The sequence below is a fragment of the Aedes aegypti genome, chromosome 2, assembly GCF_002204515.2.
Source record: "Aedes aegypti strain LVP_AGWG chromosome 2, AaegL5.0 Primary Assembly, whole genome shotgun sequence".
Classification (NCBI taxonomy): domain Eukaryota; kingdom Metazoa; phylum Arthropoda; class Insecta; order Diptera; family Culicidae; genus Aedes; species Aedes aegypti.
This window is the reverse complement of record NC_035108.1, coordinates 404,119,320-404,134,981: the sequence shown is the minus strand read 5'-3', so window position 1 is coordinate 404,134,981 and position 15,662 is coordinate 404,119,320. Positions and strand designations below refer to the sequence as shown.

The following is a 15,662-nucleotide window of genomic DNA, read 5'->3' as shown; positions in this document are numbered from 1 at the left end:
AAAATCGATGAACAGCTCCGGCAGCTGTTCCGTTTCCCAGATTCTGACAATCAGCCGGTGAAGACAGGCGGCCAACCTCTCCGGGCCCATTTTGATGAGTTCAGCTCCAATATCATCCTTACCGGCGGCCTTGTTATTCTTGAGCTGGTTGATGGCATCCAGAACTTCCCTCAATGTGAGGGCAGGTTGGTTTCCTTCATATGCCGTGCTGACGTAGTCACTTCCTCCGCTGTCGAGACCCTCTGCGCCTGTGTTATCCGTGTCATTAAAGTGTTTATCGTAGTGCTACTTCCACCTTTCAATCACCTCACGTCCGTCCGTCAAGATGCTTTCGTCCTTATCCTTACACATTTCGATTCGCGGCACGAAGCCTTTTCGGGATGCGTTAAGCTTCTCGTAGATCTTTCGCGTTTCTTGTGAACGATGCAGCTGTTCCATTTCTTTACATTCCGCTTCTTCCAGCTTATTTTGTCCCGGAATATGCGGGTTTGCTATTGTTGATATTCTGCTTTGCGGGCTCGCACACGTGCACGCGGCGCATGACGCGTTTACTATGGCAGCTAATGGTAAGCTAATCCCAAGCGCAAGCCCCATCCATTAACCCTCTAATACCCAAATTTTTATTTTCGATTTAAGTATTATTTTTCGTTATCTAAAATCGTTCTAAACACGTTTCGGGCACTTATTTAGTTTTATTCGCAAATTTTTATATCTTGGTTTTTGATTTTTAAAATTTTTATTTTTGAAGGGATGTTCAAAAATAAAAATTTTAAAAGCTTATTTCATTTTTTCTTGAAGCCTTTTCTAGTTATTGATTTTTGGCAACAATAAAAATTTAAATTGTTACAGTATTTTTAAAAATATTAAATTTTTAATTTTTTTTCGGAGCGTATTTTATTTTCCGTGTAACTAACGGAAAAATAGGTTTGAAATGATTTTAATACTACCAGGCTCTTCGTTTGTGATAGGTTAATCGTAGAAAAATATAAAAGGTACGATTTTTTATATTACACGTTAAATGAAGCCCAGGCATTTGTAGGTTATATAAGAATGCAATTTTTCAAACAATTTCTAAAAATACAAAAAAAATTCAAAAGTCATAAAAAACTTTTCTTATATGCGTGTTATGAGTCAAGGTAGGGGGATTAGGGGCATAATGAACATACGGGGCGAAATGGACACCCTCTCAATATCTGATAATACGCATATTTCATCAAAAGTTCATTCACTGCATGAAATCTGTAATGCATTTGAAATGTTTGACGGTATAAAAGTTTAATTTTTGCTTCAATTGTTCTTCAAAACTTGACTTCAAATTTTTCTCAGTTTCAAATTGGCATATAAGCAAGACCGTGGAAGAATCTAATTTTTGAGCAAAGTAACGAACCCAGAAAGGTTCTTTTTAGCTATTATGATTGAGGGAGAGCCTTTTTGCATATCGGAACGATTGACAGTCATTGAATATATTGGAATAACTAAATTTCATGCAGGTGTTCATTTCGCCCCGATACCTTTTTACCAGCCTTGTTTTCGACCAAATTTTCTATCTCGCTTTTCTGACATATGATATGGTTTTTATCACTATGAATGAATGTGGCACGTCGTACTAACATCAAACTTGAAAACTAGCCGAGGGTAAATTAAAAACATTGCCATTTAATGGTCTTAAAACGAACATTCGCTTAACGTGTCCATTATGCCCCTAATTCCCCTATAAGCCAAAAATAAAATCATTTTGATTTGCGAGCTACGAAAAAATACACAAAATTCCAAAGTGTACCCCGTCTAAAGGCGGGGTTGGGTATTAGAGGGTTAAATCTCTGTGCAACTTCGATTGTTCTGGTCAATCACGGAGTAGCAGCTACGAATTGTACGGTAATCTATGCTCATGCTCATGCTCTTATTTTTGCGATCGTCAAAAACATAATAAACAAATTCTGGTTGAAATTACTGTGACATAAGAATACGATCGGCAAAACTTAACCAATAAAAAAAATCTTTGCAATGGTGTTCTACGACCGCATTAGCAGAAACCTGCTACAAAAGCTTACTGCTAAAACCCATTCCTCTCAACACCTTTTTTTGCTTTCACCCCCCAACAACAGCCCCATACCGCACGACTCTTTGGACATCAACCTAGCGTCGCAGTACAACCACTCGGATGAGCTGTTCAAAGGCAAGAACGACGTCGTCATACAGGAGGAAACCATCGGGCAGGCTACCTTTCGGCGGCTCCGCAATACCCGGGATCTGAGTCCGGAGAAGATCATCCCCCTCAAACACCCGCTGCAAATCGGAGGACTACAGGAGAAAGCTTCGCCCAACACGGTCAAGCTGATGAACACCGGACCGCACACCCCGTTGACCAATCCGGGCTACTCGCGCCAAACTGGAGACGGAAACTTCTTCAACTATTAGGAACTTGTTCTGCGCAAGGATTTCGGACCTAGTAATTCTTCTGCAAATTTTCGTTGCGACAACGATGTAAGGAGGATTGTATCATCAATTTATTTCGCAGGTTTTTTTTGTATCTATTCATACAGTAGAATATTTCTTGGGATTACGCATGAATTGTAGCTTAAAATTTATGTTCTTCATTGAAGTAAAATTAAATTTGTGTTCATTAAATTATGTGAGAAAAAATATCATTCTCCAAAGTTCTAATCTAATCGGACTTACCGTCTGTTGTTGATGTTAGTCGGTATGATGCATTTGGAGAGGGAGGGGCTTCCTTGGATTTGCCATCGATGATTGTGTGATTCCGTCAGAGTAGTGCGAAGTAACGAATAGTTGGGAGATTGGGGCTTATCTGAAAGTATAAAACTAATCTATGTTTGGATCTGGTCTGGAACAGGTAGCCGGAACTTAACGATAATGTATCACAGTAACCTAGAAATAGAAAAGTCTGAAACTCGTGGTACGTAACCCGGCGACTGGAAACAGCTTGCCAGGAGTTCTGGAAACACACCCTCTCTCTTTCCTCAGCTACCAAAGATTCCCCAACTTCTCCTGCCTCGCGTGCGATTAACGGCACTCGTTCTCTAAACTGCGATGGGCTGCCCTGGATCAAAACCCCCGGGGAAAAACATCTGGCTCAGCTACACTTTCAAGTGCTCTCTTTCAGTCTGTCTGCTCGCATGTATCTCGTTTCGTGTCAGCATCGCTCATCGGTACAGACATGGAAGAATACTTTGGAGCAAATAAATAAAAACAGAACACAAAAATTTGCAAAAAGCCGATACTGAGCACTAGAAAAAGAAGGAAAAGAAAAAGAAACAGAGAGAGAAAGAAATTCGGCAGCTACGGAGACGCCTTCTGCAACGGCAACAGCAGCAGCAGCAACAGGCACCAACAGCCGGGGCAAAAGAAAACTAGTGCTGGTCTAGTTTTCTCCTGCAAGCAGCTGAAGGCCACTGGCAGGGCTCACCACCATTCGGAGCTCGACAAATAAGTTGTTCCCGTATCTAATGACCGAAGACCTGCTTCTCCTGCTACGTATCTCCACTACATCACCAGCCAGTCAGGGGGCCACTCCTACCGGATGCACTCCCGACTCCAAAATAAAACAGCATTTTCTCCTCACCAGTTCAGGCTTGAGCCAGAGCGATACAATTCAGCAAGGCACAGCAAATTCTCTTGGAAGTTGTTTGGACATTTTCTGCGCACCGCAAACCCAGCGTGCAGTGCGCGCTCAAAACCGACGACAGGACAGGTAAACTGCGCGCGGCCAAAAGCTCGACGCCCGGAAAATGGGGGGGGATCTCGGAACCGGAGAGAGCGTCGCACCGTCAGCCAGCAATCAGCACCCCGACGGAAGACGGCACCGATGCATTTTAGCGGGTCGTAAGTCGCGCTCGCAGTCGAAGTCGATGTCGCCTCGCTCTCTTTCTCTCATGATATACTCTCTCTCTCTTTCTCTCCTATCACCATCAGGCAACCGCAGCAGCAGCACGTGAGCAGCATGCAACCGCAATTTGCCCTGCGTAATCGAAACACATTACATATCATTTAATTTTTGCTGTCGGGGATATGGCACGGATTTGAATACGTTATTGGTTTGTACCGGAAATGCACGATCGGAGTGCATTCCGTTGATGGCAAGAGATTGGACGTGGAAGGGGCAAGGCAATGATCAGTTAGGAAAGCTAACTACAGGATGCAAGTTTGGCAAAAAAGGATCAAAAGGGGAATTGATAACAATTTCCGCCGACGTCAACAATATAAAATCATAATGTTACCAAGAGATTGATCAACGCAATTTGTTCCTCGAAATGATGAATTATAAGAACTGTTAAATTATGTCATTACAGGCATAGCATTTGAAAAGGACCTATCTGATAAACGTTTGGGGTCAAAGAGCCGTAACGATAAACGCACAAATGGAAGTGTTCTTCATTGAACATTAAACTGAGAAGCAGGCTCTGTACCAGTAAGGACGAAATGCCAAGAACAAGAAGATAAACGCGCAGTTATTCAGCAAAACCATAATACTACTGAGGATGATGGGTGGTCGAGTATCTTCTCGGGCTGGAAATTCACTTCGACATGTAAATGCAAAAATGGTCTAGTGATAGAGAAACTCTTAGTTACCAACTGTGAAAGTGCTTTTAAAACACTAGTTGAAAATTAGGATTGATCTTAGCCAGGAAGAAGATATGCAAAACAACAAATTTGGAAAATCGCGGGTTTTTGTATTATTTGACCTTAAATTTAGTTAAGATATTTATATTTCAACATTCACGTCTGCTACGTAGTTTATAGCACTTAAAACCTCATAGAATGTAATAGTTCGTATCTGTGTTTATTCAAACATCGTCAATAGATTGAGAACCAATAAGATCACTCGTTGTCAACTAAATTAGCCCTATGAATAACCCTTTCTTCCCACAGCTTGTTGTTCGATAATTTAACTGCCAAATGGCGTTTCAAATAAAAGTGCTTGCAATCTAATCTGGTGTTGATTGGAATTTCAAAAAAGGGCCCTTCCATGTCAAGTTAGGTGCTATTGATCAACCCAAGTTCAAATAAGACTTGCTTCAGTTTATTCACGTCACTTTAACTGAATTGCCGAAGTAAGGGAAGGTCATTCATGAATATTAGGCCAAAATAAAATTCAAACAAGGGGCCCAGATAGCCGTAGCGGTAAACGCGCAGCTATTCAGCATGACCAAGCTGAGGGTCGTGGGTTCGAATCCCACCGGTCGAGGATCTTTTCGGGTTGGAAATTTTCTCGACTTCCCTGGGCATAGAGTATCTTCGTACCTGCCACACGATATACACATGCAAAAATGGTCATTGGCATAGTAAGCTCTCAGTTAATAACTGTGGAAGTGCTCATAAGAACACTAAGCTGAGAAGCAGGCTCTGTCCCAGTGGGGACGTAACGCCAGAAAGAAGAAGAAGAAGAAAATTCAAACAACTGTCGCAAGTTGTAATAAATTAAATCACTTCTTTTAGTTTGACATCGTACTTGGGACATTATCATAACTAAAACTAAGAGACCATCGGCGTATAAGTTGAGCATATTGACACAATATAACGATGTATGGTAAACAAATTCGCATGGTTAATTGAAATTATTAAGTCAGTGCACGTGCGGTCAAATGGAAAAAAATATAAGGGGAATCATGAATTGCAACCATGCACTAAGTTGAGATTCGAACCTACGACTCCTGGATATTCGACGATTGTATTGCGCCCATGTTTATAACTGAGATCGATAAGTTTGTGGATTATGAAGGAAAGTCATTGGTATTTGAATTCGAAACTGCAACCTTCTGAACTATTGAGTCACCAGACACAGTAACTTTATTGCTAAAGCACTTGTTTAGCACACGAGAGTCGTCAGTTCGAATCCCACCTGCTGTTGTTGTTAACACTTCAGTGTCACGTTGTTGTGTTTTGTACTTTTAGGTTCGTTGTCCAGAAACTTCAATTATGATTTTTTTCTTGGGAACGACTAACTAAACGGAACGACCCCAACTAAATCATTATGTCAGTCACTTCAACAACGATTATTATTTTTTTTCTTATGGTGACTTTCAGCCTGAGGCTAGTTCGCCTGCAGGATTTTCATATACAATAATGTCATTTTGTTGCAACTATTTTTCAATTTACCGTAAGGACGCCATTCATCGCTCATTTAAGAGCATTTGAACATGCTAAATTCTGTCAAAAATCGGCTGTTCGATATTTTTCACAACTTTTTGCACTAGACGCAAGATAAAACATTTGTTCGAATAGGAAAAAAGTTGAAATGTGAAAATTGTATAAAGGTACCGAATTACATGTACGCCAATGGTACATGTTTAGGACGCCATTCACCGCTCATCCTAAGTATGAGGCCCTATATACAGCACTAGTTGGAATTGACTTACTTTCATTAGCTGGTTGTATTCTTTGTACCATAGTACGACTACATATTAAACTGTGGCAGCTAAGAAGCAATTTTCGATCTGCCATAATAAAATCATTGTTAAATTCATGTTTACCGCCTGAAACAGCCTAAAATTATATTTTTCTAAATTATAAATAATATAAAATCATATGAATTTCATTCTGATACAATCCATTATGGTATACTAATACATGCTGGTGACTTCAATGGATCATTAAAATAACCAAAACGGCCGCTATGGAAAGCAAAGATTGCGCCACCGTAGTCTTGTGTGTTTGACAGAACAGCAATGCTGTCACAATGTTAAATCCCATATACAGTGGCGCCTTTGTTTTGATGCGGTGAACACTTACAAAAACTACCTTCAATGATCCATTGCGAAAATTTGTTCAGATTTTTCAAAACAATTCAGTGAGCGGTGAATGGAGCATGAGCGGTGAATGGCGTCCTTACGGTAGTTTTACGACACTTTAAATGACGTTCCCAACCCAGTGGGATGTACATTCGTTGGATCATTTCTGTTTCGTCACCGATTGTCACCGTTTGCTGATTTCCGTTTCATTACTCGGCAATTACAAAACACTTGAGGCAAGACATAACATTTTATCACAGACAAACAGACGTAACACTTAGAACAAATCTCGATCCAAATCATAGTCACGAGGACATGTACGCCCAATGCTGAAATTAGTGTATTTGGCTGACGGGCCAACAGATGGCGGTAGTGTGTAAACGTCAAACGCGAACAAAAACGATGCGAGCGCAACGGGCGGCGAACTGGCCACCTACCATATTTTTGAATAGACCGTTTAAAAGGTGGTCGATAGACAATGATGAGAGTGTGACGTCTGTTTGTCTGTGATTTTATCGTTCTTACAATCATCAAAAAGTTCAAAACTGCTTTTCAGTCGACCGGTTTCGGGCGCGATGTAGCCTATCTCCGGTACAATCAGGTTTACAAGTAGGCTTTCTGAATGAATGAAATATGACACAAGGTAGGCTCAAAAACATTCGATCGTCATCTAACTTTTCGAATAAAGTTGACAAGCCAAAGAATTGGTTCCCTTCTGATTAAACTTAACCCTAGAAATAAATAAAATCGCAAAAATTACCTGCAAAAGTTTGCGGTTTCCTTTCGCCACGCAAATCATCGCTGCATACTCCGGGGATGCCCCGCTCATTCCTTCTCCATCCGCTTTTGCTTACAAGTTATTCCACACACCATTTGTTTACTGTTTGTCCGTCTTCCATTTATTATTTTGTTTTAAATAAATTTATATGCTTGTTTTGTAGTTGCTGAGAGTAGTTATTTTACGTTAAACAAACGCACACGGTCACTCTAAATGGGGTCATCATCTAATGTTGTTTTCGCTGCGTTTTTTTGGCTGGATCATTTTCTCTGTAAGGTGCGGTAGAATTAAAAACGCTGAACTTGCAATGAAGTATACTGCAACAAACTTACGGTCCATTATGTTTGAAATGAGGGGAAACACCGGCCACAACATCTGGATTGGCCTGTGCGATAGATTCTACAATCTAATAGTGCGTTCCCCGATCCAGTGGGCTGCGGGATCTGGACTCCTTACCGCGGGACGATTTGCTTCCCGAACGGGAACGGTCCCGGGAGCGGGATCGCGACCGAGAGTAGGATCGACGAACTCCGCCACGGGGACGATCTAGCGAGCGGGAACGGCGACGATGGCGATCACGGGAACGGCCACGTTCGCGACCTCCGCCATATCGTCTGCCACCGCCTCCACCTCCACCGCGCTGAGGAGAAGTGGGCCGTCCATAGCGGGCCATCTGAACGCGCAACTCCCTGCCGTCCAACATGCGTCCGTCCATGGCATCGAGAGCATCCTGAGCGTCGCGCTTGTCGTAGAATCTGGAAAAGCCGTTCAACTTTAGATCCGTAACTCCGAACAGAGGTTGTCGGTGAAACCTACCTGACAAACGCAAAGCCACGGCTTTCGCGCGTATGACGATCACGAGGAATGTAAATGTCTCCCACCTCACCGCAGCGTTCGAAGACGCGTCGCAAATCGTCCGGGGTCGTGCGGTAAGTAAGGTTATCGACCTGTAGGAGTAAAATAAAATTTTAGATGTTGTTCTGGTTCACGCAGATTGAAGCACTTTAATAACTATGGATAAACATAGAAATTTAGATATTAATGGTTGATGTAAGGTTCAGAAATGGAAGTTGGCCGGCTTATCTTTTAGGCTTAGTACTTAAGCGATAGGGCCCATACTATAAAAAAAATATCATTATTCGTATGTGTTTTTGATAATCTCATGAAAACTGCTTCCGAAACAAGGCTTGTTCTCCATTCTTGAAACAAGAAAACTAAGAGTATGAATATCGCTGTTTTCGGACACGCCTATGTTCAATGTGCTGTAACACATATCACATTGGCCTATGTTAACCGTTAAATGGGTGAATGGAATGCTGACTTAGCAAGAGAGGCATCCGGCCTCACAAAACTACGGAGGTAGACCGATCACATACGCTTGACGAGTAGTGTAAGATTAAGATTCGTTTGGAAAGTAATCCGGAATCATATTACAACTACAAGATTACAACTAGTTATAGTCTCGGAACTTTTGAATAATCCATGGAGACTTTTCTGGAGAAAAGTTTGGAGGAACTGCATGAGTAATTCCTGCATGAAATGTTGAAGAAATTACTAGGGAAATAATCGGAGAATCTTCATGAGGAATCACTGGTTTTACCATGACCCCACAGTTATGGATCAAATAGTGTGGAGTTCAACCTATAAAATTCAATAAAACGACATGGAAAACGTAAAATTGTAATTTAAAAGCATGAATTGAATCGTTTCAAATTGGAACTTCGGTAAGTAAACTGTTTTGAGTGTAATATATAAATAGGATTGCATAAAAAATAAAAATTGTATCGGTTTCTGATCAAATTGTGACATATTACGGATCAATGCGCAAAATCAAGAGATTTGCAACTCAATGCATCTATATTGCATGATTTGGCGAAAGTTAACTATGTGCCACATATTACTGCAAAATATACAGAGTGTCTACTCGTTTACTGAAATGAAATTCCCTGATATTTCCAGGTTTTTTCCAGGTCTTAAGAAATAATTCCAGGTTCAAGAAAAACTCTTAAATACTAATGATTATTAAATTATCAATGTTGAATGAATATGAATTCATTTCTAACAGTAGGTGGCTTTAAAACACTTGAACAAAAAAACAAAGATTTCTTTTGTTCTTTAGTGATTATATCCCAAAAAATTCCCCCTCCAATGTCATTTTAGAAACCTCAAGAATACAATATGGATTTTTTGAAGGAGAACCACAGAAAACACTTCAGATATTTCGATAAAAATTATTCGAAGATTCTCCAAAAAAGTCTTAAGTCCTCCAGACTTTTATACAATGATTCTTCCATCGCTTCCTTTTGGGCATTTTCAAAATACCCATTTAGAACATCTAAAAAACAATATCTTCTCCAGAAAGCACCTAAGTATTCCCCACAACATTGTTTTCCAGGATACCTTAAACATTTCAACTTGAAATTTCTCTATGGATATTTTCTGGATGTACCCTAGAGATTCCTTCTATGATTTCTTAAGGAATGACTCTAGTAATTCATTGAGATATTTCCCAAATAAGTCTTCGAATATTTTTCAGGCATTTTTAAAAGAATATCTCCAAAATAAGTTCATGAAAATTTTTCAGAAATTATTAAATAAATCTTTGATACAAAATTTTGACGAGTAATATTTTAGAAGAAAACCTAAAGTAAACTCTGGTGAAGCTTATAAAAAGTTTAAAGTACATAACTCTTGATGAACAAGGATCCCTGAAAGAACTCCTAGACACTTGAGGAAGTTTTAGAAGATTTCCTAGATCAATTGTTAAGATATTGTAAACAAAAATCAATCGATATAGCTTATCACGTAGGATTTTCTGAATTCTAATTCCTTGAATAACATCGGAAGGAATTCCCAAAGATGTTTGTGTAAGAATGATCGGAGGAATTACTGGAAATTTACAGTGGTGTTAACAAACTTTAGAAGATTTCAAGGGAATTTTACACGAGAAATTCATTGGAAAACGTTTGGATGAAATGCTGAAGAAACTTCTAGAAAAAAAAAATATAGCAGCATTATGATAAATCGACGATCGAGTTTATTGGGAAATCCTTCCTTCCTAAATCTATTATAACCTTTCGAGAAACTGTTCGAGCGATTTCTGGAAGAACCCATAGATGAACTCTAAAGGAATTCACATGAAAAAGCGTAGGAATTTTTGTGCGGTCTTCTTGGTAAAATATCTAAGCGAAGTTCTTCAAAACTATGGAATAAATATTTGTGGGTTTTCTTGAAGAAATTTTTACATATGAATCTTTCAAAATTCTATAGAGCAACAACTAGAGGAATCGATTGAAGAATTAGTGCATAGTTTGGGATAGTTTTCGAAAAAATGAATCAAAGAAACAAATTAAGAAATTACGGGAGCACAATCTGGAGAAATTCCTCGAAGCATCCTTCAAAAAATCGCTGGATGAATTTCTGGGATTATTGGTAGAGAGAACTCTATAAAATTCAAGAGAACATCTTTGAAAGTATTCCAGTTCAAATCTCTTGGAATTACTGAGCCTGTTGAATAGTCGCATTATAGTCTATGAATGTTGCTGTGTATAATTTTGCATCAGAGCTTCCTTAAAAAATAGTAACTTTTTCAAGACTTGCATTGAAATAGACACTAAGTATTCTAAAAGAGACCTGCTACCAACTCTACAAAAGACTAAGTTTTTTTTGTATTACATTAGAAGTTTTACTAAAAACGGGAATGCTTAAAATATATTCTGAGAGCGGGCTCTAAACAGCTAGTCTGGTCTTTGTTTCAAGCATCAAAATACCGCTATTTACTTAAATTAGAGTTACTGAAACCATGGCCGTTTTCAAAAATATTTTCTAGTTTTTGAGATATTGGGTGTTGAAATGCATTGTTTAACGACTATAGTCAACTTACATGCAAGAACCAGCTTTTATGAAGATTTATTTGCTTAGTTTACTACAGAATTCAAGTTTAATGTGTTAGAAAATACTTTTCAACAAATTTCATAATACTTTCAAAGCACAAAAGTTATTAGTTGATGTATTAGAAAAGTATGGAATCTAGCCATATAATAGGAACGAATAATTTTGTGTGACTATGGCGGCATGTTGAAAAAATCGATTTAGGGGTGAAAACGTCATGGAATGCATAGAAAAACAGCAAAAATTATAGTTTAAATGCAAGTGACTTGTACTATAATATGTTATCTTCCATGTTACGTCGATAATTAATGTTGACATCAACTTACAAATTACTTCAGGAACTTTTTGGACAACCATGTTTTTCTACGTGGTCACCAACCATATGGGCCCAAAATATTATGGGGCATTATGAGCCACCCTACGGGGCAGTATGAGCCACCTCATTCAATCGAATGGTTTTTATTTAAAACAGTATAGAGAAGAGTTAGTCGTGAAGAGTACATTATTGGAAAGGTAATTGTATTAGCTTTGCTTGAAATTATTGATTCTAGCGGCTTATTTTTTAAAGATACATAATACATAGTAAACAGACCATGTTATACTAGTACTAAATTGCGATACATGGTTCAACGTATTTTCTAGCAAAGTGTTCCACTTGTAATGGTGCATAAAGATAAAAAAATAAAAAAATAATCTGGTATATTTAGGCAATGTATTTTTATGTTCAAAACATCGTTAGTTTTGCTTAAATCTAGGTGGCTCATTTTGCCCCGCCCTTTCATCTTGAAAATAATATATTGTTTTTCAATAATTTTGTTTACCAACAATTCTAATTTCGCTCACGAACTGTTCATTATGATCAGAAGTTTCAATGGATTGGTAAAAATTACCAGAATTATAAATATAACAGTCTTACAGGCTTAATTAATAACTGACAAAATTATAAGCTTTTCATGACGAAGGATAAATTTCTACATTTTTATAAATATATTGAGTGTTCAAACAAATAATCTTACGGTTTTTATTGTGGTGGCTATTTGAGGCATCCTTTAGCAGATCATGTCTAGTGTCATAGAAACACTGTTTTTGAGGTCAAAACCGGGGTGGCTCATATTGCCCCGTATGTTCATATTGCCCCCATTGCCCCTATTCAACATTTATTTGGCATTCAACCCAAATTGAATCCTACATAATCCCATTCTGATGATTATTGGATTTGGGGTTGGTGAATTTGAAGCTGATTTCAAAAATGTTCCAGCACATTACAATTTTGAGCTACGGGTCCTCAAAGTTAAACTATGATGGTATATAGTGATCTAATATACCAATCATAGTTTAACTTTCAACATTAAAAACAGCATTTACAACTTTGAGGACCCCGTAATTCAAAACGTGCTGAAACATTTTCAGCACATGATTTAATCTTTAAGACACCCAAAAATGTTATCTTTGTTAAACTGTACTGCTACCTTTGAAATTTTTAATCATGCTTATTCATAACCAGCAACAAACAGACATTTTTTCCGGAACTACAAATAATCGATGATTTTAGTACCTTATGATAAATATATGGTGAATTATTTGAAAGCATTTCACGGAACACGTCCAAGTTTATTAATGAACTGAACCGTTCAAGTAGCATTTTTAAGCGGCGCAGCCGAAATTTTTTATATTGAATAAAGTGTGCAAAAATAGTTTCGAAATAGTTAATTGTGGACATATTCAACCATGAATTACTGTTTCAAAATTATTTCCCTGAGTGTGGCCAAAATTCCCTGAGAATTCCAGGTTTTTTCCAGGTTGAATAAAATTCCCTGAGAATTCCAGGTTTTCCAGGTAGTAGACACCCTGATATAGCAGTGTTAGAGCTGGAAACAAGGGTAAAATGCCATTTTTTTGTAATACTGCATTGTAGTAACTGAGACATGTACTGTTTTCGCTCCAAACCAAGTTTTCCACCCATTTTTGCCTGCTAAAAATGAAATTTACAAACCATGATGTTTTATTAGTTTAATCCTTAGTGCTATTGTCTGAAAATGTCGAATCCAATGCATAAAATGGCAGAAATCTACATTCTTTGGAAGTGATCCATAACCGTGGTAAACAATCATTCACTGGTCCATATTATGGATCACTAGTTAGAAGTGCTAAAATTCGGTATTTAGAATCAACAATCAAGAAAAATGTTTTCCAAAGATGAATTCATACTAAATCGAAGCGAACGAGCATGGTTTATGCTATAACATTGGAATTTTACCACCTATGGGAGCTTATGAATGCTGACGGCACTTCTTACAGAAAACGACCATATAATGATAGCTGGGTGGTACCAACTAAACATTTGTCAAAAACACCATATTTAGCGGTTGAATGTTGTGCTTAACATTACAAATGGTAGAAGACAAATAGTATAACATGGGAAAAATATGTTTTACGTCAACGTTTATGTTTTGAGCGAGTTATCCCATGTTGAACGCCAAAATGATCCGTCACTGTGGGTGATCCGTAAATGTGTGGGCATGGTATTTATTGAAGAATTCCTGGAAAAGTTTTAATGACATTTCTGGAAGTTTTTCAAAGCAATTATTCGACTGAAAGAGCTGTGGATTATTGAACAAATCCATATGATAATGGCTGAGAATTACTGGAAAATTAGACGTAATAACTTCAGAAGGAAGTCTTGTTTTGAGTCTTAGGAAAATCTCTATACGAATTTCTTCAGAACATCTGGAATAAACCTTAGTGGATTTTAATAAATCTTCGAGCTGTTTAGTTGAATACCTATAAGTAGATGAAAAAACCGAATTTAACTCTAGTGGAATTAAATGGTATAGTACATTTAATTCCACTAGAGTTTGTTTTCCGTTCGTAGGAAATAAAACGTAAACCGTATTCAGACAAGGCTTGATCCATAACTGTGGGGCATAGAAAACTATACCACTGTTATGAATCAAAGATGACGATTCCGAAACAAACGCCAAAACGTCTGCTTTCACTAGCACACCATTTGTTTATTTCACAGATAAATTGCTGTTATAGTGGTTTGATCCATGATATGAGTCGATTTGATCCATATAAGGATCGTCCTCTTCCACTGATTTAGATGCAATGTGATGGATTTTACTAAGGTGGCGCAGATCATTGACGTCACTATTTGCGCTGCATAAGAACAGCGGGAGAATGAAAGAGAGAACTAGTGGCACGCATCAATGATCTGCGCCACCTTAGTAAAATCCATCATATTGATTTAGATGTGGGGTGGACATCGTTTGAAATTTCTATCGAAATCGACACCTTTTCGCAAATAACCGGGTATTTTGATGGGTATTCTCAAAACCAACTATATTCTGCAGTGCCAGGGTGATAATTATGTTTTGTACAGCGTCACCATGTGTTTTAATCATATTTTGTTCTGAAAAAATACCCTTACTTGATCCATAAAAGTGGGGTGACTGTATATTGAATTAAAACGTTGATCATTTATTTATCTACAATTCGCTTATGCTATTTTAAATTGAGATGAATCTGGAAATTTAATGAAAACATGACAATTTCCAGTAAAAGCTTTAACGAAATGTAGAAAAACGAGTCAAACTTGTTTAGATGTTTTCAACCCCCGAAAAAATAACCTGTAGGTAATACAGTTATCAGCCGTCGCTGTGTTGGTGAAATGTCACTGATACAAATCCAACAACGAAGTTTTCAGTGCTAGGGCTCCCGATGGAAAATTAAGAAAAAATGCTTTGATTTATAGGTAAAAAAATCTACCTCATTTTTAGTGTTTTTCGATAATACTTTCAATTTCATAAAACTGCATTACCTTACAAAAATAAATGAAATTACACCTCGCATCAAAAATGACAACGCGGAGCGCGGCTACGTGACCTCCATCTTTGTCCGATTTGTCAATCGGAAGCTAGCCCTCACCAAAATTGGAAAACATGGCAACGCACTTACCTTGAGGGAAATCATTCCGTCGATTCGTGGCGGTGGCCTCCCGTAGCTACTCATGCTGGAATCTGTTATTGGCGCCGTTTTAGATCCGTTTCGCACCGTTCACTTCTCAAATTGGGTCCGCTGATGGATTTCAGGGAAAAAAAATAACTAGTAACTTTTCCGAGCTGAAGCCAGACGAAACGCAGCAGCTAACACTTTCGGCGTGCGTGTCGATCTTCTCCTGACTGGGCCAGTCCAGTTTTTTCACACTTTGAAAATGGCCGACCTTTCATCGAACCGGTCTGTCT

General features: G+C 38.3%; 2 protein-coding genes across 4 annotated transcripts in view; one reads left to right on the top strand and one right to left on the bottom strand.

Annotated features, from left to right (window-relative positions):
- The window catches only part of LOC5573250 (uncharacterized protein C1orf194), a 15,240-nt gene extending 12,029 nt beyond the window's left edge, over nucleotides 1-3,211 (top strand). The window contains exon 2 of the mRNA XM_001654410.2: nucleotides 2,106-3,211. Coding sequence (XP_001654460.1) covers nucleotides 2,106-2,418 — 313 coding nt within the window. The 3' untranslated portion in view covers nucleotides 2,419-3,211. The remainder of the gene's footprint in view (nucleotides 1-2,105) is intronic.
- LOC5573249 (serine/arginine-rich splicing factor 2) lies at nucleotides 2,486-15,662 on the bottom strand. 3 transcript variants are annotated; one of them, XM_021847226.1, is made up of 6 exons: nucleotides 15,376-15,662; nucleotides 8,344-8,474; nucleotides 7,860-8,282; nucleotides 7,510-7,796; nucleotides 2,871-3,979; nucleotides 2,606-2,809 (listed from the first exon to the last, which is right to left on the bottom strand). In XM_021847226.1, the coding sequence occupies exons 1-3, from the start codon at nucleotides 15,427-15,429 to the stop codon at nucleotides 7,934-7,936; spliced, it is 534 nt and encodes a 177-aa protein (XP_021702918.1). In that variant the 5' UTR covers nucleotides 15,430-15,662; the 3' UTR covers nucleotides 2,606-2,809; nucleotides 2,871-3,979; nucleotides 7,510-7,796; nucleotides 7,860-7,933. The 3 variants fall into 3 exon arrangements, with proteins under 3 accessions (XP_001654458.1, XP_001654459.1, XP_021702918.1); XM_001654408.2 differs by having other exon boundaries at nucleotides 2,486-3,979; XM_001654409.2 differs by lacking the exon at nucleotides 2,871-3,979 and having other exon boundaries at nucleotides 2,486-2,809.